The sequence below is a fragment of the Mustela nivalis genome (genome assembly GCF_964662115.1).
Source record: "Mustela nivalis genome assembly, chromosome: 8".
NCBI lineage: Eukaryota > Metazoa > Chordata > Mammalia > Carnivora > Mustelidae > Mustela > Mustela nivalis.
The window spans coordinates 56,998,588-57,023,656 of NC_139027.1; the positions used below are offsets into that span (position 1 = coordinate 56,998,588).

Here is a 25,069-nt window from a genome sequence, read left to right on the forward strand (position 1 = left end):
CCTTATTTCAAAGGAGATAAAAATATCTTAGATCATCTCTGAGTAAAGTAATTCGTTTCTTGGGAAACAGGGTACTCTGAAATAAAATACTCCCAAAATTCCTGTCTGTTGAAACTAGTAATTATTAGGCTAGATGAGAACAGAATGGTATATTCAGCATTCACTTGCTATAACATTGGCCAAGTTTGTTTCCCTCGGGTTGTCATCTTTGTGGGTTCCTTTTTTTTTTTTTTAAATACAAACAGGTCTATCAAATACTAGCAAATATAAATGGGTTTAACACCTTAGGGCTATCCTGTAATAGTAGAAAGGCATGTACCAATTTATAGCCACATCAAAGAGAAGGTGAAATAGATCAATTTAAGAACAGAGGCCATTATACATTTTTAAAGCATTTGTAGGTTTTTAAGAATATTTTATGCATGCAATTATTTGCTCTGGAGGTGTTTTGTTTTGTCCTTTTTAAATCTCACAATGGAACCAAGATTAATATGGAGGTGGCAGAATCAAAACACAGTTGAATTCTGATCATGTCCTTGCTCCATGCCCTTGCTCATTGGTAAATCATACCATAGCAGTAGGCACTTGAAATAGTGCATTTTACGTAGTTTACTTTTGTAGTTAATTTTTAAATATTAGAATTTAACAGCAACTTTTCCCAGTGACGATAAAGTCAGATTTTAAAGCAGAAAAGTCACATTTAATAATAGGACTTGAAATTCATATGGAAGTAGATGAGATGGTGGTAGGATTACATACATGGCCTCAAAACTAAAGTCCTAAACTTTTTTAAAGAAGGTAATTTTGTATTAAATGTTTTGTTCTAAGGGGACGTCTGCTCATGAGAATAACGGTTCCAAAGTCACCTTCTTTAGATTCAAGATGACTTGTTCATTTTTCTTTATAAACATGAGATCTTCCTTAAGAATGAACCCTCCTCAAATGAGAATCTGGAAGGAGTCTGAAAAAAGATAGTGTGAAGAATCCTTTTCTGAAGTCTTAACATTTTGCTTTAGAAAGCTACAGAACTGATGGTTATATATTTTTTCTTATCAAGGTACATGTCACTCCCAAGCCATGAAGAAGTTCCCTTTTTTCCTTCACTACCTACAGCCTTAGTTTCTGTAGTTAACCAGGCTGCATGACCCTATCTATGCCCTTCTCCCTGATCTTGTACTACTCTTCTAAGGGAGAGTAGGAATACACGGTGGTGTCGCTCTAGAGGTAATTTTGTATTAAATGTTTTAAGGTGTGGATAATCAGGCCACAGTCCTGCAGAAGCTCAGTGACAGTTCCCTAAGTCCCTGACACATTTTCCTTTACCATATTAGTTAGGCAGGCAGATGGAGCCCTACTGAATCCCAAAGATAACCCCCAAGATGTCCTAACAGCCAAAAATAATTCATTTAGAACTATTAATTTGGAGATTTAAAGTCTCTTCTAAAACTTTGAAGAGGGATTTATAAACCTAAGTTAATTTTATAAAAAGACCCCAAGTTCTTGGCCAATGATTCTTCCCCACCCCCTACCCCCCAAGTTTCTTCAGTCTTCTGGTATACCGGAGAATACCAAGTATTTGGTACCTTCTCTCTCCTGTGAACCTTCTTCAAAGGCTCTCAGCAGGGACTATTTTAGGAGCTCTGGTCTTTTTAAATGGATTGGGGCGAGGTGGAGCAGTGAAAGACCTGTAAATAAGCTTTATCAGCCTTGTTTGATCAAAAACTGCAAAACTACAAGCTTTTATAGAGAAGCACCAAAAGGAAAACCTCAGTTTGGAAGGATTCATTTTAAATAAAAGTAACTCAACAGCCTTTACACTTCAGGGACGAGAAAGGTATTTTAAAGCTAGTACATTACAGTTAAGTTTACCCCCTTGATTTCAGTGTTAAATGGCTCTTACAAGGGCTTCCTGAAAGTTTTCCACCGCCAGATTTTAGTCGACAGGTTACATATCTGCTTGAGATGCCTGAAAGAGAAAGAGAAACTTTTTTAACAGGCAGAATGCTGCAGAGGAAGAAATGACAATCATTGTATTTATTTTAGAATTAAAATGACTCTTACTCAAATTTCTGAGGCAAGTACAGGGACTCCCTTGTCTTGACATACTTTGATTTTATCCTTTATGTTCTCTTGGCTACAGTGAACCGAGAAAGTCTGTGAATTAAGTACCACTTTTTTTTGGCTGTGGGAGAGGAAGTTTCAGAAAAAGTGTGGTCCAGTTGTGGAATCATATAGAATGTTAGGCAGTGGCGATCCCACACTGGGCACCAACCCCTCTTCCCTATCATTCCCTGTTCAACTTTCCCAAAGATCTAAAGAAAGATGTTAAGTCTCTAAGGCAGGTTACATCCCGCCTATCCCCCTAGCCCTTTTTGGGCGTTGGCAGGGATCACTGTTGGGAAGGGAGGGAGGGGGACCTATCAGTAACAGTCTCTGTGGGCACTTGGTGCTGTCCAGTTGCTTGAAGATTGAGCACCAAAGGAGCTGGGCAGGAAGAGCCTACAGAACAGGCAGCCTGACAGTGGCCCTATACTGGAGAAGCTTACATAATCCAGACAAAGTTTAGGGATAGAGGAGTTTTACAACTGTTGTCTTAAAGGGGTGGAGGGACTGCCACAAAAGTGCAAGCATGGGGCACCCTAGTCCTCAAGCAGGCAGCAAGGGTGAAAGGAAGTCATGGAAGGCACCAGTGAGCCCCCTCACCACAGGAAGACACCCAACCTTCTTCCTGGCAATGATAGCATCTCCCTTTTTCAGTGTCAGGGTCCCCTCCTAGCATCTCATTTACTTAAATAACTTGGTTCAGCAAGCTTCTAAGACACAGCCAACTGTTTGATGAGCTCTGTATCCTAATTGGGCACTGGGGTCTGAGGACAGATTTTCTTCTCTTGAGCTGCCTACTTACCAGGCTCATCCCCTCTACACCCGTGCTCTTGGGTGCCACTGGCGTGTTGTCAGGAATAAGGGTGCAGCCAGCTAGCATGTCCAAAGAAGCTAAGATAGCATCATACAGGCGATCTGCGTGGCTCTCCAGCTCACTGGGCTGCTTCGAGATCCTCCCAAGGACATCCTTTAACACTAACAAATGAGGTTCAAAGCAATTAGGCCAAAAAATCCTCCCAAAACAAAAACACAACATGTAATTACATTTTCTAAAGAATCACAGAAGTCTACAGCATTTTACTCAGAATAGGAACAGGGCCATGGTTTCAGGATGTCTACGCTTTATAACAGTGACTCCAGGGACTGCTGCTGACTGGAGGATCTATGTTGACTTCTGACTGGAGCAGAGAAGTTTCACTGGCTCCACTCTGGATTTACATAATTCACAAACAGGCACATAAGCATGGTTCTCTGGTGACTGGTATTATCTGGCTTTTAGAGTTAGGCACAAGGCACACCCAGATCGTATGAGGCAGACTTACATAAAACAAGATGCCAAGATCAGGACACTAGGCCCTGCTATCAGGTCCTAACAGCTTCTGTTGGCTGGGGAACTTGTACTTAACATGTATACAGCTAGCCTAGTAATGTATTCGGGAATGCTTGTGAACCCTTTTTCGTGGGTCCTCAAGGAAGACACTTCAAAAGAAAATGATCTGAAAGCAGGCTGACAAGAGGTTAGTGAAGCCAAGATTTCCTCCAACAGGCCAAGTGTTCATCTGAGGAAGGGATGGACTAAGTTCAGAGTGCATCACACACAGCAGGCTGGCTTTTCTCTAAAAAACCTTATTTCCTTTGTTAAACACAGAGGCTGCCTTAGCTTCCTGAGCCTTTATCAGCTATGTTAACACTCCCTCCAGTTTCCTGCTACAGCTGCAGCATCTGCCAGCAGCGGAAGGGAAAGGGGAAGCTGCCTATCTACAGAGGATGCAGCACGAGGAGGAACCAGCGCATGCTGCAGTGAAATCAGCCTCTACGGAGGCCAGAGCAGTGCCGTGTCGTGCAGGTGGCCTGTGGGCAGCAGCTGTTCACCACTCCACAGTCACCAGATCTTTTTCCTTAGTGTGGAATTCAGAGACCCTTTATTTTTGTTCTGAACTTTTAGGATGTTAGAATATTTAGTTGGGGCCAAGTAAAAGGAAAGCTGGGAGTGAGAATGTAATCTTTCCCAGCCAGGCTTTTGTGTTTTAATTGAATACAGACATACAGGAGATAGTCAAAGACGCCTACATCTAGCTGGAGCAACTCTGAAGGTCAAGGGGAATGTGTGGTCTTCACACAACCAGTTTCTGGTTAGTCGTAGCAGAGGATGGGAGGGGCAATGTGTCCATCTCAAAGAGCCGGAGTACATATCTGAAAATCACAGGAACCCTAAATGCCTCTTATTTTGAGACAAGGGAAAGGGGGATGTTCTTTTTCCAGATTAAGCACTGAGAAGTATTATTGGGTTGGTTTTTGAATGAAGGTCAAAGAACCTGTAGCCTTTAAAAGGCTTATTGTTATAAGCAGCCTCTGGGCAGAGTTTCCTACTATGGAGCTCTCTCCCTTCCTGCTCAGGCCCCCACACCTCGACAGGGCACAGCACCAGGGCAGTCAGCATCAAGGGGGCTTGAGGCAGGCTGTCCCTGCTTGTGTGTTCCAAGGCAGGTTCACAACTGAGATGAGTAATAACACCATCCATCTCAGGCTGACTAATTTGTCAACTGCTGCAGCACAGTGTCCGGGCACGGCTTTCAGGAGGACAAGTAGCACAGGAGCCTGAAGGACTGTTTCTGCCCCAATAAAACCCAAAAACCCTAGCGAAGGAACCAAAACAAAGAACTCCCATAATTCACACTGGGTAACTGCCCTGCTGAAAAGTCCTTCAGTGGCTCAAACCCCTCTGCCTGTTCACAGTTCTCAACCCTGGTCATCCATCTTCCCTGGGGATATCCCAGGGGATACAACATCTGGAGGGAGGTAGAGCTGTCCCTACTGGAAAGGAGGTGGAGGTACCACTGACATCTAATGGGTGGAGGCCAGGGATGTTGCTAAACTTCTGCACTGTGTAGGGCCACCCTCCTCACACAGCTTGATTTGGCCCCAAATGCGGATACCACCCAGGCTGAGAAACTGCTCTAGGTCACCTCACTCGCAGGCACCCATCTGGTCGGGTAAGCGCCACCTCACCGCCTCCCAAGCCCACAGGTCTGGCCCAGCTTTGCTTCTGTGGTTTGTTTCCAGCAGAAGCCCCACCTCACTCCAAACTGAGGCATAATATAAAGGGGATCTTTAGCTCTTGCTTTTTAGTCTTACGGGAAATCAGGGGTTGCTTTTGGCAATCTATCAGTTCTTTGCTTTAGCCTAGCATTTTCCGAGTTCATCCTCCATGTCCCATCTGTCCACAGCAAGGGCAACACCAATCATAAATCCTTGAACCCTGCACGCTTAGGTGTGCTCTCAAAGTCTGATTTTTACATTTTCCTAAATTGGTAAGCCACCCCACAAAATGAACTCGAGACTGTCCCCTCTCATCAGTGCACTTCTTCCTTCAGCCCATTCCCTTAGAATGGACTGCTCTCAAATACAGAAACGGATACTTCCTCAGAGCAGAATGCCAGAGAGCAGATAACCAGAGAGGGGTTCAGCCTGTGCTAGGAAAGGAGGGGAACCCCTGAGGGCCCCCTACTGTGAACATCCTATTAAAGAACCAAGGGTGACTGGATGAAAACCAGCATTCCCATGCAGGTCAGTATTAGAAGGTGAGAGTGTCCTCCTTGCAGGCTCGACTCTGCTTACCTTTAGGTGACCAGCTTTCTGGGCTGCAGGGACAGTGATGAGGTGAGGGCTGGCAGGCAGCCATCAGTATCTAAGGTAGTGGGTGCCAGGGGGTGGGGGAAGGGTGTTGCTCTTGCACTGCTGGATCCTTACCAGTGACCCTTAGGCCCCTGGACCTGCTGCTGAGAGGGAGTGAGAGCCGGCTCGATTCAAAACTTCAAGCATCTCACCTGGGGTGTTATCCAACAGGCACTGAAGAAGAATCTCCCCCTTCTGTAAGACACTCTCTGTCAGGGACTGGTGTTCATCTATATCTTTCTTGAATTGCTTAAAGCATATCAGAAAAGAAAGAAGTTTTGTTACTATCGTTTGATAAAACTTACTCAAAATGATCCTTTGTGGAGTAGTAGCTCAGTTCCCCTCTAACCTGAAGACAAACCCACCCAATCATCACAATTCCCCAAGTAAGCAGTGCATTAGTTTAACTTCACCTACTATGAGCCCAAAGGAAATACTCCATCCTTCTTTCCGTTTACAGTCGGACAAAATAAGAGTTTTCTTCTCCCCAACAGAGCCTGGTTCATGAACAGCTTGGGAGTCCAGGTTTCTTTCTGTCATATCTCATGGAGTTTTCTTTAAACTCACGAGGCTACAGGATTCTCAAAACACTTCTATTCTAACAAACCTAGTAAGACTCACAAGAGAGGGACCCCCACCCACTTCTTCCCTCAGTGACCTACTCTGTGCGGACCTTGGGCCTCAGGAAAGCTGTGAGTCTCCTAAACAGCTGATTTGTTTTCCCCTTGTGGGTACCAAGCCTTGTAGTTGTTTTTGACGTTCCTCTAGCTGCTAAGATGTGTAAAGTTAAATCCATGACGACCTTTAGTACAGGGTACAGAACTTGGTGGTTCACATTCTGGAATTAGAATCTTAATCTTAGGGGCGCCTGGGTGGCTTAGTGGGTTAAAGCCTCTGCCTTCGGCTCAGGTCATGATCCCAGGATCTTGGGATCGAGCCCCACATCAGGCTCGCTGCTCAACAGGGAGCCTGCTTCCTCCTCTCTCTCTCCGCCTGCCTCTCTGCCTACTTGAGATCTGCCAAATAAATAAATAGAATCTTTTAAAAAAATCTTAATCTTAGATTTAACTATATTCCTATCTTTAGTTTTCTGCTGCCCTAATACCTGTACTTATTATTTTATTCTTTAGTATTTTCTGTAGTTTATATGCTGCCATAAACCCACTGTGTTTATGGGACACAGACAAAGCACATGAGATGAAGTCAGAATTGACAATATGTGAGCACACACAGAGACATGCTTATATGAGCTATCATCTCAGCAGGGGTCGAGTTAGCTCTCCCACACACATGCGGCATGCACCAATCTGTGTGGGGAAGGGGCCGACAGCAGTCCCACTTTGTGACACAGCTGTGTGGGTGACACACAAGAGGGCTAGTCTTAATGACCTGTGAGGATAACGCCCAGCTCAGATCTCAGTTCTACCCACAAAGCAAGAAAGCTGCTCTGGGGGCGCCTGAGTGGCTCAGTGGGTTAAGCCGCTGCCTTCGGCTCAGGTCATGATCTCAGGGTCCTGGGATCGAGTCCCGCATCAGGCTCTCTGCTCAGCAGGGCGCCTGCTTCCCTCTCTCTCTCTGACTGCCTCTCCATCTACTTGTGATCTCTCTCTGTCAAACAAATAAATAAAATCTTAAAAAAAAAAAAAAAAAGAAAGAAAGCTGCTCTGGCTAGCCTGCACGATGATGGGGAGAAGGACAGAGTGAGGGATGAAATGGAGGGGCTGGACTTGTTCTACTTGGCACCTGCTTTGATAGGGATGAAGCTCAGACACTGGGCCCACACTTCTGAGCAACTTTCAGGCAGTTTCCTCTCTCCCCACAGCAGTACTGTCCCCGAGCCCCGAAGGAGTGGGCCCTGCTCAGCTCTGCACACACATTCGGAAGCTACACATGGAGGACCCTGTCCCACCCAACCTTCTCTTTCTTCAAGCATACTCTGGGCAAGGAACTCCGGGCAATCTCTCCACAAAGCAGTAAACAGCACTCCCACTAAAGTACAAAAGCTGGCCCATTCAGGGAAGTCCCTGCCCTCACATTTTAGTTGGTGCCACGTTGGAAGACAAAGGCTCGCTCTGTTGCCAGGGTGTGAGGGGGATGTTGGGGTGTGCTGCTCTGCTAAGGTGCCTCTACTAAAGGCAATTGATAAGGTGACAGAAATCCAAAGAACTGTCTCAGAAAACCCTTTCTAGACTAGTCTCACAGGCTCAGACCCCACACACTACCTGTGCTCCTTCAAAAGAGGTTAGAAATGCTTGGCCAACCAAACATGCTAGAGGTCTGTGGGTAGTTCAGTCAAGATTAATGTTATACTTAGGGTAATTGTACAATTTATCATACATCTCAGAACACTTCTGAAAATGAAGGGGGACCTACTGACAACTATTCCAGAACAGCAGGCACACACTATCACACCAAACACCTACTCTAAAGTCAAATTAACCAGAACTCATAATTAAAGAGATTTTAAAAATAACAAAACCTTAATGAAAAAGAGGCAAAAACAAAAACAAAAAAAACCCAAACACCCCCCAACCCAAAGCCAAATACACCGAGAAGCAGGTTCCAATTAGGGCTGTCCAACAGAACTTTTCATGATGATGGAAATGTACTATCTACACCGTTCAGTACAGTAGCCACTAGACAAATATGATGCCTGGACACTTAGAATGTAGCTAGTATAACTGGAAAATAGGAATCTTTAATTGTACTTAATTTAAATAGCCATATGTGACTAGTGACTCGTAGTAGTGCAGTTCTACATTTAACCCCGAGACATCTGCAAAATTACATGGCAAATTCCCTTAAGTAGATCTGATTGAGGATCAATATATTTTCTCCTAACTCTGCTTGGCCTGGGAAATCGCTCCTACATTTTGGTTTCTCAGCAGTAAAAATCTGAAAAGGGCCTCTAATTAAATTTCAGGTAAAACAGTCAATTGTGCCATCACATACCGGGTATCAGTTATTTGAGCTTTTACTTTGTAATCAAGTACTTAGCCACCACTCTGGTGAGTGAACAGCCAGAAGCCAGGACCACATATTACCCGGTAAAGCTGCAGAGAAGACTTGAGACCTGTAAGATTGGGCTTAGATGGAATCAAGTGGTCGGTAACATCCGCTACGTTATACAGCCAGCGGATCAGCTCTTCCAGCTGACAGCAGAATGTCTGTGTAGACAAAAGAACACAAGTTTGGTGTTACTGACCAAACTGCAGTTTATGTGTTCAAGTCAGGGGATTCTGGGAGACAGACTGTGTACCCTTCCTGAACATTCCCTCCCTCCCCTCCTTGAGGAGCTCTCTTCCCTCCTTCCCTGCCTGTCCCCACCCCATAACTCCAGACCTCCGTGAAGGCAATATGGTTTCGGTCTCCCCTCAGCCTTTGTGACACCAAACATGACAGGCTGAGAGAAGCCTGCCCTGCACGAGGGGAGAACAGGATCCAGCCCAGAGCAGGCACCCCTGACATGCGAACCGATTCTTGGGTGAGCACCACTGCTAATTTTCTGTCCCTGAGGAAAACAAAATAAAGGACTATAATCATGACAAACTGGAACCCATGGCAGGAAACAAGTGAATCAAAACTGTGTGTCCCTGTTTTGCATTTGCCTCAAAGACTGCCTTCAGTATTTTACCACAGAAGAGGCACATGCTAACATTTGTCCTTCCTGCTTCCCAGGACAAACAGAATCATACATGGACATCACGGGGCTGATTCAAGCCCTCAAATGCTAGGAAATGTCTATTGTGCTGGCCCTGGGTCTCGCCACCCGGCCTACTACTGCGTGTGTGCAGTGTCCGTGCGCTCACCCAGGGCCTGAGGCCACGCATGGACTGTGTGTGTGCGGAGAGACACGTTCCCGAATATCCTTGTGTCAGGGACTATGCAAAGCCCTTGGCATGAATTATTTCATGTGATCCACACATCATCCCGAAGAGGCAAGGCTCCACACTTCACAAATGAGCAAACTCAAAAGACTGAGCCAAAATTCCAAATAATGGCAGTGCCATGATTCAAATTCAGATCTGCCTCATGCTGGTGACCCCGTTCCACAGACTGTGAATTCCCCCTCCAGACAGCCCCCAGTCGACAAGAGGTCTGGTGACCAAGATGGCCAGGACACAGTGTCTCCAGAACTTCAACTCAGTGGTTCCACCACTTTATCAAACTAAAGCTCTCAGAAGACCTACAGAAAGAAAACCATTTACCTTGGTTCAGTTCAGTATTTCCTAAGGGCACGGATGTTTCTTGTGCAGAGTACCTCTCAATCCTCAAGGTCGAGAGCCCCAGGAAGCAGCCTGGAGTGGTGGTTAAGTCAGGCTCCCGCCTCGGGTGGGCAGCTTACCTAACCCCTCACTGCCTTTTCTCCACATGTGAAACGACCACCGTAGTCCTTACTGGGCCCAGTTGTGAGAATCCACTAAGACAAGACACAGCACGGTGCCCAGCCCGTAAGTGCTCCAGGTTACTACGTTTGATTCCACGCACTGGCAGAACACACACCTCTAGACAAAGCCCCTTGAACGTTGTTTACCTTCACACACTGCATGAGCGATTCTTTTCCCTGCTCTCCCTTCCCGAGAGGCTGCCCTGTAGCATCTGGGTCCAAGCACGCGCACTGGTCCCACACAGCTGGCAAGGAAGAGTGTGCTCTCAGCAGTCCGGAGACCCCCAGCGCCTGGCTGCTCCCCAGACTGCCGTCCCCTCCAGGGCCCCTTGCCTGGACGAAGGAGTGCAGCAAACAGTGGTTCTGGCCCTCGGGGCCCCTGGGCCCTCTGAAGACAGTCCCCGAAGGAAGCTGGCTTTGGCTCGAGTCTGATGGGAGAGAAGCTGGCCTATCACTGTCTGACGGATCCAGGGAGGTCTGCCCTTTGGCAGCCCCGGTGGGCAGGGTCACCAAGGTAGGAATGGAACCTAGATGTGAAATCAAACTAGAAACCTGCGTCAGCCGAGTGGGCAGGGCAAGATACTCGTCATCACTTTCTACCTCCTCTTCTGATTTCCATCTGGACTCTGTGCAGGCAGGGTGCCAGGCACCACGGCTGGCCCCCTTCTCTCTCTCCGTCCTGGGCAAGGACCACCCTCTGTCCCATGTCTTCAGCTGGGGAGATCCCACCTCAAGGTGCCTGCCCACGGGGAGCCAGTCCTTCACACCCCCCAGCGCTGGCTCTCTGCTCTCCCAAGGAGCATTCCTACGGCCTGGAGCTCTGGGCGTAGATGCGAGTTGGTTACAAGATGCCAGTCCCAGGCTGCCCTGCTTCTGGGGTACTCCAGAGGGCGACCGCATAAGGCTTGGCTCTCTGGGCCTAGAGAATGGCAGGAAAGCCTCTGCTGATGGGCAATTCTGGGAGCCATTAGTGGGGGACTTCAGGGTACTTGCTGGGGAAACAGAAAAGCTATCCAGGTCTACACCTGAGTCCTGCAGGACAGGGTCAGCCAGCGTGTGGCTGTCAAGGTGCTTTGGGTGCTGAGGCTTGGGCCTAAGCGGGTATGTATAGTCCAGCAGATCTTCATACTCTTTATTCGGGTTCCAGAGCGGGGAGTGGCGGTCGGGGGAAGGAGGCAGGGAGTCTGGCAGCACGCAGGCCCAGTACTCGGCCTGGAAGGAGAGGCGCCTCCTGCCCAGCCCCGGAGCATCAACCCCAGAAGATGGGGGCTGTGGTGACCACTGGAGCCCCGGCCCCACCACAGAGGGGGCCAGCGGGGGGACGACCAGCTGCAGAGAGGAGGAGACCTTGGCAATGGAGCAACCTGGAGGCTCTGCCTTCTCTCGGTGACCCTGGAGACTACCGAGGGAGGAGGCAGAGACGCTGCAGCTGGAGAACTGAGGAGCAGGGGCAGCTTGGCTTGCCAGCGGCCTCCACCTTGGTGGGAAAGGGAAACCTGAGTAGTGGGGCTGCTGGCTGAGGTCTAGCGCTCGTGGCGACTCAACCGGGGATGAGTCATCTTCGCTATCGGCATCGTGTCCTGAGCAAAGGCCTGTAGCTCTGGGAACACTGAGAGCCTGAGGTAGATCCTCTGAGGCAGAAAGCCTGGTCTCCTCCATCTGCAATGAGAAGAGGGAAGAAAAAGCACTCAGGTGAAAATAAGCAAACCAAGCGTCTTTCTCAGAGGAGAGCTGTGGAATTTTCCTTGGGGACCCAGATGATATTCAGGAGAACTCTCGCAAGCAGTCTGCCATCTGATGCGAGAACTGGACAGCATGTGGCAAGTGGCCAGCATGGAAGCTCTGCGTGCTCTGGGAAGCCAACCGTGGTCCCCAAACCACTCCTACCCTCCAGTCTTCATGCAAACAGACAGCAGGCACAGCTCACGCGGCTGTCATGGTGGGGCACACCACCTAACCGTGGAGAAGCGTGTCCTGGGCAGCAGAAACCCCTGCCCTGAGATACATCCACACCCAATAGGCAGGAGACCCACCAGCCCCACCTGCTCAGCTCATGCCTCTTATAAACGAACACAGTGAGTCCCTCATCTCAGCCTCTTCAACTCTGAGTTTCCAGTCTGTTTGATGAAGAACTTGCCCCTGAGGAAGGTAGGACAACCCAATGGCTAGGGGCGTGGGCTTTGGAACCAGAAAGACTTATGCAAACCCAACTGCCACCTTCCGGACGGAGGACTCTGGGCTTCCCTTCCCTGGTCTGTCAAATGGGAATAGTAATAGTACACCTTCCTACTGGAAGAGATTATGCTGAGTGAAATAAGTCAAGCAGAGAGAGTCAAGTATTATATGGCTTCACTTATTTGTAGAGCATAACAAATAACATGGAGGACATAGGGAGATGGAGAGGAGAAGGGAGTTGAGGGAAATTGGAAGGGGAGGTGAACCATGAGAGACTATAGACTCTGAAAAACAACCTGAGGGTTCTGAAGGGGCAGGGGGTGGGAGGTTGGGGGAGCCAAGTGATGGGTATTGTGGAGGGCACATATTGCATGGAGCACTGGGTGTGGTGCAAAAACAATGAATTCTATTATGCTGAAAAGAAAATTTTTTTAAAAAGGGGGAAAAAAGTACCCCTTCCTCAGGACACGAGGATTAAAGGAACTCAGGTGTGAGAAGCACAGGGTAAGAGCTCAATGAACAGGTACCACAATAATAAGTCCATTTGTAGTAAGCTCATGAAACAGCTACTTCCAGGTTTGCTTATCTGCTTCCTGCCTCACCAAATCTCTGACTCACAGGTGCCCTGGGCTTCCCACCACCCTGGCTCCCAGGCAGATGGGCCCAGCTGCTGTTTCCTCCCAGACAGTCATGATCAGCCCATCCTCACAGGACAGAACCATATGGGGGCAGCCTGCAGCAGCCAAGGCCACAGGGATACTGAAGAGACCAAAGCCATTCCTGTGGGAGGCCTTGGCAAGCAGAAAGTAACAGGATGTCAGAGCTGGGAAGGATATTCATGATCTGGGAAGTATCATTCAGGTCACCTTCCCAATTATACTGAGGACCTGAAAGATTTGATGATATGCCTGAAGTCACAGAGCCGAGCAGGACTGCTTGCTCCCTGTGACTTGACCAGGCAAGGCTTCCCTGCAATCAGCAAGGCCCAAGAAATTCTTCTTACCCAGGGACAGTGCCGCCCACTATGGGGGCTCCAGGGCTCTGCCAGGTTCCTGGGTCCCAAAGGGATACAGTCTTAGAGCCTCAAGGAGCCCACAGCCCTGGACCCTCCCTCCTCAAGTCTCTTCAGGGTCTTCCCCCTGCCAAAGAGTTCAGATCCCCAAGGCAGAAATAGGACTCGGCTCCCTCTGGCCCAGCCCTCTGGGCATTAGGTCCCGGCCAGAGAATCCCCAGTGTTCAGAAGGTCACCAGTCACACTCTTGAGGAACAGGACATGTGTGGACAGAGTCCTCCTCCACTGGCTCCAAGGCCCAACTCTCCAAGTGAGCCTATTAAACAGAAATCATCATACCCAGACACTCCACCTTCGCCCGCCAATTCCCCACCTTGTACAGGGGCTGGGAAAGCAGGTAAGATGGTAAGAAAACGCTAGAACATAATCCCAAAGGACCACATTAAACTTACAGTCCCATTTGCCTTATTACCTACCTGGCTTCCCACAGAGTGCAAAAGGTCTCTAGTCCCCGCGCCAGCAGGAGGAGGCAGGCAACCAAGAGCAAGCTGAGCTCTACCAGCCACTGGCTCCCTGCTGCTGGCGTTGGCCTGTGGCTGGCAGGATGCAGAGGGACTAGGGTCAGCCCCATCACAGCAGGGAGGGGCAGACAGCCCCTCTGTTCCCCATACAGGAGAGGCAGTCCTTGCCTCAGCTTCCAGGCACAGTGGTGGCTCCTGCTCCCTGCTCACGAGCCCCACGATGTCCACCTCCTGCTCCCTGCAGCTCCACTGCCCATAAGATGGGGTCTTTGTGTCCACGGATGCTTCCACCTCTGCCTTTTCTTCTCCCAAGGCCATTGAGATGTCCCTAGGTCAGAGTTCCCCTGAAGCCTTCAGCTCTCTACAGAATGGGAAAGGAAAAGAAAAAGATATATTCTCTGCATCTGTGTCCAGGAAACCTTGCTTTTTAATGATTAAAACAGACATCTGCAATAAAGGAAACCCACCAACAGAAAGAAAAGGTAACCTACTGAATGGGAGAAGATACCTGCATATCATGTATCCACTAAGGTTTTACTATCCAAATATATAAAGAACTCATATAACACAACACCAAAAAACCAATCTGATTTTTAAAAATGGGTAGAGGGCCTGAACAGAAGTTTTTCCAAAAAAGACACACAGATGGGCCAAGAGACACGTGAAAAGATGTTCCACATCACTCATCATCAGGGAAATGCAAATCAAAACCACAAAGAGAGCTCACCTCACATCTGTCGGAATGGCCAAAATCAAAAAAGACAAGACACGGGAAGTGTTGGTGGCAAGGTGAAGAAAAGGGAGCCCCACAGAGTGCCGGTAAATTCCCAAAACCGGAGCAGCCGCCATGGCACACGATAGGGGGGCTCCTCAAACAGGCGAACTGGCAGTGCCGTGTGTTCCGGCTCGCCCGCTCGTGGACTGTCCCCGGAGGAAAAGGGAACGGTAATCTGAACAGGTCTATGCCACCCTGCTCACACACCATTACTGACCAAGCCCAGATACGGAAACAGCTGAAGAATATGGAAACAAGGAATGCAATCTGGCCATTTCTGACAATACGGATGGATCTAGAGGGTATTAGGCTAAGTGAAATAAGTCAGAGAAAGACAAACACCATATGTTTTCATTTACAATTGGAGTCTAAAAATCAAAACAGAGAGCAACAAAAAGAAACAGACTCAGAGAGAACAAACTTAGTGGTTGCCGGAGGGGAAGGGGTGGGGAATGGGTGAAGTGGGTGACAGGGATTAAGAGGTACAAACTTCCATTAGAAAGTCAGTCAGTCACAGGGATGTATAAAGTAAACAAGCACAGTATGGGGAATATGTTCTATAATATTGGAATAACACTGTACGCTGGCAGGTAGCAACTATACTTACCCACTTACAGTAGTTAGCATTTTGTGACATGTATAACTGTGGAACCACTATGTCGTACTTATGAAACCAGTATGTCAAAAAAAAGGACTTTTGTTGTTCTTGTTGTTAGGAAAATAAAGAATAAACAGTGTTTACTTCCTCAGAGGAGAACACAGGTCTGGCTTTTCCCTGGCCCTGGAGTTTTCTGAAGGGGACAGACGAGCAGACCATTATGTCCTCTGCTTTTACAAGGCCAGCACCAGACCCAGCAGCAGGTGCCCAGGCGGGTGAAGGCAGGTCCCAATCAGAGCCAAGGCTTACACCCAGTTCCTTTGCCGCAATGCTCCTGTCGGCAGGCCGCTCTGGCCTGGTTCTGGCTGCTCTGCTCCAGGGAACAGCAGGTCAGGGCTCCGGCCGTGGCTGTGCCTGGGGTGTTCCCGCAGTGCCCACTGTGCCCAGCGGAGGGGGAAGGATCCTCTCAAAACACAGAAACCCCACCTCGGGCTGTGAAGCAGGTGGCCAGCTCTCATTCCGAGGATGGCCAGCGACCAGAGAGAGGGCAAGCATCAACTCTTCTCCCACTAGCTTGGGGTATGATGAACTGGCACCTGAGGGAAGGTGGGGAAATGCAGGTGTGTAACAAGGACAATGGCCACATAGCATGTATGCATGTGGCAGTGACAGGGAGAGAGAGCCCACGCCAACGAGCACGCATGCACATGCACGCGTGGGCAGGCGAGCAAGGGAGACCAGGGTGAGCACTTGGTGGGGGAAGAAGGAACAATGTGGGAACTGGACCTGAAAATAACAACCATTCCTTTAAGAGTTGCAAAGATAACAGAGACCCCCTTCCCTGAGCCCAAGGGTACAGGCAACAAGTCCAGGCTGGGAGCACTGATGGACGGGGCTGGGGCTGGTGAGAGCAGAACAACTCCCGGAGGATTTGCAAGGGCCACAACAGAAACATAAGTGCCTGGGATTTCAGAGGCCACCCGGAATGCACTGGGCCAACCTCAAAGCTAGAACCTGGACAAAAATAGTCCTGCTTCCGCGGAGACCAGAGGCTAGAGGAATAGCAAGAGGAGGTGCTGGGAGCAATGGGGAAGCTGAGAAAGTGGGGTTGGCCATGGAAAGGGCTCAGCTCGCACACTGGGAAACTGGGTGGGCACAGCTGCCCCTTGAGAGCGCTCTGTCTGCCTGGGCACATGAGGCTCCAGGTCCAATCGGAGGCGACCCCAGAAGAGCACACACACTTCACACGGACTCTCTTACTTTTCACAGCCACCGGGTGGGGCAGAGGAACAATGTTTTTGGACAGGTAACAGGTAGTTGTAATATAAAATGCGCTGCAGAAGTCTCCCTCTGCCCTGTCTCCATCCCTCACTAAAACCAGCTACCGTACATAGGGCGAGCCGACAGTGGCCCACACCCGGTGAATACTGAGTGGCAGCAGGGGTCATCAGCGTCGTGGGGGAGGGTGGGGTACCGAATCAGTGCCAACAAGTCACCTTGCAAGCCACAAAGGAATCCAACTGAGGGAGAAAAAACAGCCAATGTTTCACAGAACAAAGGCAGAATATTTATTATTAGATATGCCCATAAAAACAGGAGAAGAGTCTCAGTAATTTGTGTGTATGTCTCTCACCTCTTGATGCATTTGCAAACAAACACAAAAATCTTTCATCCTTCTCCCTCTTTACATGAAAGCAGCGCACTGTTTTCAGAATGTTTTCTTTCCTTTTTTAAAAAAAACAATGATCTCGGAGACCTTTTCTCAGCAATACACAGAGTTTCCTTTCTTTCATATCACTGCCCAGCACTGTATTCCGCTGGAAGGGTGCCTTTTGGTTTATTTCACAGATCCCTTATGGGGGGATGCTGTGGTTACTCCCCATCTTTCCTCACTGCAAGCAAGGCAGCCAGGAACCACCACTGACTAGGCAAAAGCGGGCAGAGCACACAGCACTAGCGTCCAGAAGCTCAGTGGCTGAGGGGAATGCACCTGCATGTCCTTCGCCTGTGTCACCAAGTGGTACCTCTAAGGGTGGCAGTGATTTACAACCCACCCCGCCAGCAGTCTTCAAGCTGGTTTTCCCAAGGGAGGCAGGTCCCTTATCTACCTTCAGAGGGGGAAACCAAGGCTGAGAGAGATTCAAATCCTGGACGCTATGACTCCAGAACCCAAGCTCTTTATGAAGCATCAAGGGAACAAGTTACAGAGCAGATCAGCACACGGAGAAGAGGGAAGAGACAGGACAGACAGATGAGTGACCAAGGCCGGCTGAAACAGGTTTCCATGGAGCCACAGCCTCACCTTGTGGCTGTTTAAAAAGCTACACACAGGGGCACCTGGGTGGCTCAGTGGGTTAGGCCTCTGCCTTCGGCTCAGGTCATGATCCCAGGGTCCTGGGATTGAGCCCCGCATCGGGCTCTCTGCTCAGCGGGGAGCCTGCTTCCCCACCCCCCTCTGCCTCTCTGCCTACTTGTGATCTGTCAAATAAATAAAAATTAAAAAAAAAAAAAAAAGCTACACATAAAAAATGTGTGTAAGCTGAGCCCGAGGCCATGATGGGTGGCTAATTCCCCTTCTACCCGCTTTCCCCATCCACTAACAGGTGTGGTCTTGTGACCTAGCAGGAAGAAGATGATGCTGGGACAAGAAAAGGGTGCAAACAAATGATCACTTTGTTCTGATGATGTAATTTTTATGTCTTGTCTGGACTCATTCAAAAAAGAAGGTACCCATTTATCCTGGGGGTGGGGAGTGGTGAGCTAGAATTATAAGCTTATTCAGGACACATCTCTAGGTAATTTTCAAGTGTGCATACAAACTGGAAGTAGGTTAACACTGTCCCCAGAGACCCTTCAGCAACAGGTTAAGATGGTCTGAAATGATGATTTTCATGGAAACAGTGCTTTGGAAAAGGCAGGTTTATTTTCTCAGTGTGGATAAACAGTCTCTTCATAATCTTACTTGTTAATCTGCCTGACGAATCATGCCCCTCCAACTACACAAGTTATGGGAAGACAGACACATGTGAAGGAAGTGAATGAAAAGAAGTCCACGAGGGTAGTTCCAAGTTGTATATAAGATGCTACAGAGCACGAAGGATAGAAGAAAGCAGGGAAAACTCCTTGAAGTAGTGACTGCTGAAACTACTAAAACTTCACTCTTGATGAAGTGGCCTAGCAAATGCACAAGTTTTAGATTTCTGAGGTTCAGTCCTGTCAGCCCTTGCCAGGCGGGCATTGGCATGAAGGTCCAGCCCTCATTTCCATAGGTTCTAGATCTTACATGATCATCATCCCTTCTAACCTTCTGAGGTGAGGATGGAGCTGCGGATTCTGCTTAGACACTTTCAATGAGAAGCAACTTACTCCTCTTCCAATGGACGGCTCCTGATGATAAAAAGGACTTGTGGTGTTGGACCAACACTGCCTCCCAGGCCAATAGCTTTACAGAACCTATAACTCTGTGTGGGGCCTTCCTGCTCAGAGATCACAGATCTCAGTGTTCCTACAGGCTAGCCGCTCTGGGATGAGCAGAGGCCTCCTCTGTAACAGGGAAGTACCGCAAGGTTGAAGTGAGGGCCTTAAGGTCTCAGAGCACAGAAAACGAATTCCACCCTCCATCTGCAAAAAGTCTATACACACCAGAACTGCCCTGTCCTTGGCCAAACCAAGACACAAGCCACATAAGCTTCAGGATATTCTAGTAACCACCTGGACTTTGCTATTAAAATTCTCTATCAGTCTCCCGCAGAGGCCATATGACCTACCAGATACATATAATTAGGAGTGAGGTAGGGTTGGCATCCGCTTGCCCTACAGTAAAAATATGCTCCCACGTCACCTATGTGGCAATGCTGACTCTGCAGGCCTGGACACCTGACCCTTCGTGGTATTAGATGCCCCCGCCTGGTGCAGCCCTGTCACAGCTGGCGGCTCGTCCTCCCACTCACTCCTATCCAGGAGGGGGAAAGGAGGGCTGCGTTAGGAGAGAAAGGATATTCCTCTAACTCAACCATTCGGATGGGGGCACCTGGGTGGTTCAGTGGCTTAAGCCTCTGCCTTCGGCTCAGGTCATGATCTCAAGGTCCTGGGATGGAGCCCCACATTGGCTCTCTGCACAGCAGGGAGCCTGCTTCCCCCTTCTCTGGCCTGCCTCTCTGCCTGCTTGTGATCTCTCTATCTGCCAAATAAATAAGTAAATACATCTTTAAAAAATAAATAAATAATAAACTGTTCGGATAGAGGAATGAATGACCAACCAGCCAGCGAGCCTCCTCTAATCAAACTGAGCACGATCTCCAGGATCTGTTAAATCACCACCTCCGTACAAAATAATCTGATTTATACCAACTTTGTCAGGGAAGCTGTGCTGGGGCAAGGCCCATCTCTGTCCCCAAGCACACAGTCAGCCACCTATACCAACTACACAGGGCAGGTGTCACTTCACAGAGCAAGCCCTACCACTGCAGAGCCAAATGCCTCAGACTCCCCGGGTTCTCACAGGAGGCCACAGGTATGGGTGGTGAATGCCATTCACACATAGTGGCGGAATCCGACCAGAGAACCAGACAAAGAGGCTTTAGTACTGCTCTTTCTCTAAAAACATGAAACTGCCTACAAGGAAAAGGGGAGGGGGCGGGGTAGGACCCCACATTGTCAGGTTGCTGGAAAGCTTCGGTGGAGAACAATATTTGTGGGAAAGAACTTAAGGCAGAAGCCAATCCAGGCGTGGGAGGCAGCATGATAGGGGGTAAATACATATGCAGGGGAGCTAACAAAAGGGACAGTGACAAGAGGCGAGGGCCTGCCTCAGAGCTGGGTGGGTGCCAGGAATACTGCAGCTGGAAGTTTGAGACTGGGAGGTCAACAGCCAAGAGCAACCGCCATTCTACCTGCTCCCTCCCTGGCTATTGAAGCCCCAAGTCCCTTAGTCTTCCACATTGACCCTGTCTTTTCCTGTGGGGCAGATCACCCTGGGTGCTGTGTCCACCTTTTTATTTGAAGGTCAAAGCAAGTAAAAGGAATAAGCCAAGTAAAAAGGAAGGTCAAAGCCAAGTGAAAAGGAAAAAGAGGTTCAAAGCTGCAGAGGGTAGACATGTTTCCCATGGCTTGGTAACGGCCTGAAGCCATCCTCAGAAAAAAGCTCTGGCTCCAGTAGCCCCTTTCCTTCCCCTCTGGCTACTCCCCTCTGTTTTGCTTAGAGTCAGAACAAATCCTCCAGCACCTGGGAAGGAGCCACTGGCTCCCTCTAAATCAATGTGGTGGGAAGGCTGTGGCCAGCTCCTTCTCTTGTTTTCTCACTCACTCACACACAGGCTGGCTGGCAACTGACTGGGACCACCAGACAGCCTCGCAGGAAGGCCAGTCTTCTAACTCATCACGCAGGTCTATGAAAGGCCTTTAAAGAGATGCCACTGCCATATCTACAAGGAGCTTGGCTGAGCTTCCGGCCCCCTGTCCACTCAACCACAAGCTCTCTGGTCTCCGTAGCAGATTGCCCCCATCCAACAAAACTCAAACCATGAGGATACTCAGGACTCAACGTGTTAATAACCATACCGTCTGTTCCCACTGAAGAGCAAGGCAGAAAAACAGCTTTCCTGTAACAAAAATCTCTCCTATTGTCTGAGCAAGCCGGTCCTAGAACCATGGTTGCTGTTCCACAAGCCACTGCTTGTACCACAGTACTGAGTGTTTTCTATGAGGCAGTCAGTTACATGTATGAAGACCGATAAGAATCTTAACTGATAAAAACGCTGCTCACTGTACCAAAGGATCCTCTTTTGGAGAAGGCACCAGAGAATTCTCTGGTCTCCACAACAAAAACAAGTGTTTCACTGAACAGCCAGTTTGTGTTTACTTGAAAGGTACTGGCGAAACTGGTAAAATTTTCCTCTTTGCTTTGAATACTAGGAAACTCAGCAACAAATCTGCAATCCTATCCAAGCAAAAAGCTTACGACAGAAGGGCAGACACCTTTTATACTAATCTTACCCTTGACTTCATCTTACTTTTCTTTCAATCTATATGCCTCAACTACTTCTATTAAAAATCTTGTTATATGGAAAGTATCTTGGAATGATTTCACGAACAGTTTTTTTTTTTAAGATTTTATTTATTTATTTGACAGAGATCACAAGCAGGCAGAGAGGCAGGCAGAGAGAGAGGAGGAAGCAGGCTCCCTGCTGAGCAGAGAGCCCGGACGTGGGGCTCGATCCCAGGACTCCCAGCTCATGACCCAAGCCAAAGGCAGCGGCCCAACCCGCTGAGCCACCCAGGCGCCCCTCATGAACAGTTTTTTGGAACAAAATATAAGATTGTTAAAAATAGAATAACATAATAAATAAAAAAAAAACATACATTCAAGACTTTATCTCAAAACCATAAGAAAACAAAACCTGTTTTTAGCAGTACTTCTAAAAACTAAATGCAGGGGCGCCTGGGTGGCTCAGTCACTAAGTGTTCTGCCTCTGGCTCAGCCATGATCCCAGGGTCTAGGATAAAGCTCCATGTCAGGCTCTCTGCTCAGTGGGGAGCCTGCTTGTCCCCCTTCCCTCTGCTCCTCCTGCTTGTGCTTTCTCTCTCTCAAATAAATAAATAAAATCTTAAAAAAAAAAAAAAAAGTAAAAACCAAATGCAGATACTTATGTTAGCATGTTTCTATTTCTACTCAAAGTGTGGTCTGAAGACCAGAAGCATGGGCATCACCTCAGAGCCTGCTGGGAATGTAGATTCTCCGGCCCTACCAGAGTCTTGGAATCAGAATTTATATTTGAACAAGATTTCCAAGTGACTGGTAATGTTTCAGAAGCACCAGGTTAATCAGTACACCTGTTTTGGCATACTGGAAAGAACTACTACAGTGGCTTTACAACCATTCACTGTCTTTTTTTTTTTTTTTTAAGATTTTATCTTTAAAAAGTAATACCTACAGCCAATGTGGGACTTAAACTTACAACCCCAAGATCAAGAGTTGCATGCTCTACAGACTGAGCCAACGGCACATTCCACTGAGTGCCTATCCTATGCCAGGAGCATTTGAAAAGGAAATTTATGGTCTTTGCCCTTAAAGTCTTTGCAATAGGACACCAGAGAAAGTTCACACCCTGTAGCAGGTTTTTAAGAGCTAATTATAGTATGTCAGATCTGGAAAGGAGACCCTAAAAAGAACCATATTCCCTAGAAAGGATTCAGGATTCATTATGGCTACATTAAAAACAGAATCAAAGACCAGAATTCTTGTGACAGTTACAAATGAAAAGGAGAAAGTATTTGTTTTGGAGACTCCAAATGATTTAAGAGAAACTGATGTGCCAAGGGGACCTACAGCTGGAAGGAAATATATAACTTCGCCTGCATCCTGCCCCCAGAAAGTGGTACAGGAAAACCTGGAAGTGAGGCAACATCCCCTACAGGTTCTATCTGCCACCTCTAGGTCAAGCCAACAGGTCTAAAGTCAATGAGAAGGCTTCTTCCACTTTACGCAGTGTCTGTGAATAACTCCAAAGACAGGAGATAGTTTCTTCATGAAAACAGTTAGGTTACAAGGAGAAAAGCCACTCCAAGTCCATTTCCACAACCTCCGCCTTTCTGGCTAAACCAATCATCCTGAAGATTTCTTATTAGCCACAACAGGCCCCATCTATTCCCCTGCTCTTACAGGATCATTCTGAGTATCAGACCACACTAATAGTGTATCAACCACTACTATAGTACTTGGCCAAATTATTACCAGGCACTTAATTTTTAGTAGGTGGTGAGACTCTAAATGAATAACAGATAATCATTGGAATATGTTCACTGTGGAGGAGTCAGAAGAGGCTTAAGGACTTTGTAAAATCAAGCAACAGATAAGGACTAACAGGCAGAGAGACCCTGAAGGGTCAAGTATACACAGATACTTAACATGAGTAAATCTATTTAAGTATCTGTTTATTTTTATCCTAATGACTGCTAACAGCTCCTGAACATTTTCTTTGAGCCATGAACTATCTAAGCACTTCATATCAAAATCTTATTCAATCCTCTGAACCCATGGACTAGGTACTACTGTAACTCCCATTTTACAGATGAGGAAACTGAGGCACAGAGAAGCTAAATAACTTATCCAGAGTTAGTAACATGACAAATAAAGCTTAATTTAACTTAAGAGCCAGAAATAAACTGCATCCCTAATCTGTAAAAATAAGTGGCCCAACAAATTAAAGGAATGAGGGGTGCCTGGGTGGCTCAGTGGGTTAAGCCTCTACCTTCAGCTCAGGTCATGATCTCGGAGTCCTGGGATAGCCTGGCATCTGCATCGGCATCTGGCTCTCTGCTCTGCAGAGAGCCTGCTTCCCCACCCCCGCCCCATCTCTCTGCCTGCCTCTCTGCCTACTTGTGATCTCTCTCTCTCAAATAAATAAATAAATAAATCTTTTTTAAAAATTTAAAGGAATGAAAATTTTTGTTTTGTCAAGTTTTGGCTACACTGCTGGGTTTTTTTTGTTTTGTTTTCGCTTTAGTCCCCAAGTGTCTTCTATGTTGCAAGCACTGTGCTAGGAGCTAGGGAAACTACAATGTGATGTTTAAAGCAGAGGCTGTAGAAACTAACCTAAACTAACCTAAAGGAAGACGTGATTAATTAGCTGTAAGGTGGGGGAGAGCTTTAAAAGTTTTTCAGGAGAGGTGAAACTGAGTTCTTTACTCTTTTCAGTACTGAGTAACCTAGAATTGATCCAGGTGACGCACAAACGAGGATTAAGTGGTGACCTCTACTTCTTTTAACCAAACCCTAGGCAAAATGACCTATAGATTCTGTCATGCATCTTAGCAACATCCTTCCCACCCTAGATCTAGGAGCTCTTAGGGTATTTATGAATACTACCAATCTTCGCGCAGGCCCCACTCCTCACTGAATTCCCAGTGAGGGTCAAACTGCTGTGGCACTGGCAGGTTTCCGCTCATTTTTATTATAAACAATACACGGAGCCCAACCAAATAATTACAAAGGACCAGAGCATGTACCCCTAGGCTGCTGAGCACAGCTCCGGGGATGAGAGTGGGAAAGGGTGGCCCTTCCAGACAAAAAAGCAAGACATTGTGCTTTTTCCCCCTCGGCAGCTGCTGCATTCACGGCACCAAGGAAGCATCATTCGTCTCCATCTTCCCCGTGGGAATGACCCTCAGAGGGCGAGGGAGGGTCTCCGCGTTAGCACCGACCGCAAGCAGCGCCAGCGCCTGACTCCCGAGGCCACTTGGCCCCCCGCGAGAGCGCAGGGTAAACAGCACACGCCCGAGGACAGGCCGCGAGGGAAAGTGAGTTCGTCCGCGGCCGGGGCCGACCAGCAGCGCAGCTGCTCGGGCAGGAGGATACGTGAGCACGCGCGCCCCCCTCGGCCCGGCCTCCCCGCGCTCAGGCTCTTCCAACCCCGGCCTCTCGCTTCCAATCCCGGCCTCTCGCTTCCGCGCCCGGCACTCGCCGTTCCGCCTGCAAAATGGAGGCGAAGACACGAGGCCCCCCTGCCCCCAGGAGTCCTTTGTGCCCTTCCCGGCGGGGAACGCGGGGCCCGGCGACGCGCCCCGTTCGTAGACCCGGAGAGGCTGCAGGGCAGGGGAACGGGCCGTGCGGGCGGGGGTTGCAAAGCCTCGACTTCCGCGCCCGCGCGCCGGAGCTACCTACCTCGCCTCAAGCCCTCTGAAGGCCCCGACCAGGCCTGCGACCACAGCACACCGACGCGGCGGCCCCGACACGGGGGTCCCAGGTGAAGACCGCGGCCCTCACGCCCGAGCCCGCTACGCCGGGGGCGGGACCGAGCGCCAGGCACGCCCCTCGGGCACGCCC

General features: G+C 48.5%; 1 protein-coding gene across 8 annotated transcripts; it reads right to left on the reverse strand.

The window, feature by feature from the left end:
- Positions 1 to 1,767: 1,767 nt before the first annotated feature.
- CEP68 (centrosomal protein 68) lies at positions 1,768 to 25,069 on the reverse strand. Of its 8 annotated transcripts, none has more exons than XR_014315870.1 (7): positions 24,908 to 25,060; positions 13,829 to 14,234; positions 10,313 to 11,824; positions 8,731 to 8,945; positions 5,931 to 6,027; positions 2,906 to 3,078; positions 1,768 to 1,966 (listed from the first exon to the last, which is right to left on the reverse strand). XR_014315870.1 is itself a non-coding variant. In XM_082746649.1 (7 exons), the coding sequence occupies exons 2-7, from the start codon at positions 14,189 to 14,191 to the stop codon at positions 1,946 to 1,948; spliced, it is 2,076 nt and encodes a 691-aa protein (XP_082602775.1). In that variant the 5' UTR covers positions 14,192 to 14,234; positions 24,908 to 25,064; the 3' UTR covers positions 1,768 to 1,945. The 8 variants fall into 8 exon arrangements, 4 of the variants coding, with proteins under 4 accessions (XP_082602775.1, XP_082602773.1, XP_082602774.1 ...); XR_014315871.1 differs by having other exon boundaries at positions 8,823 to 8,945; positions 9,987 to 11,824; positions 24,908 to 25,058; XR_014315872.1 differs by having other exon boundaries at positions 9,987 to 11,824; positions 24,908 to 25,058.

Excerpts from the sequence above, each read along its gene's own strand:
- CEP68 (XM_082746647.1), bottom strand. The coding sequence starts at position 14,191 with ATGGCCTTGGGAGAAGAAAAGGCAGAGGTGGAAGCATCCGTGGACACA. Across the intron at positions 11,825-13,828 it reads TGCACTCTGTGGGAAGCCAG|ATGGAGGAGACCAGGCTTTC; the intron begins GTAGGTAATAAG and ends TTCTCATTGCAG. Across the intron at positions 8,946-10,312 it reads CGCTCATGCAGTGTGTGAAG|ACATTCTGCTGTCAGCTGGA; the intron begins GTAAACAACGTT and ends TTGTCTACACAG.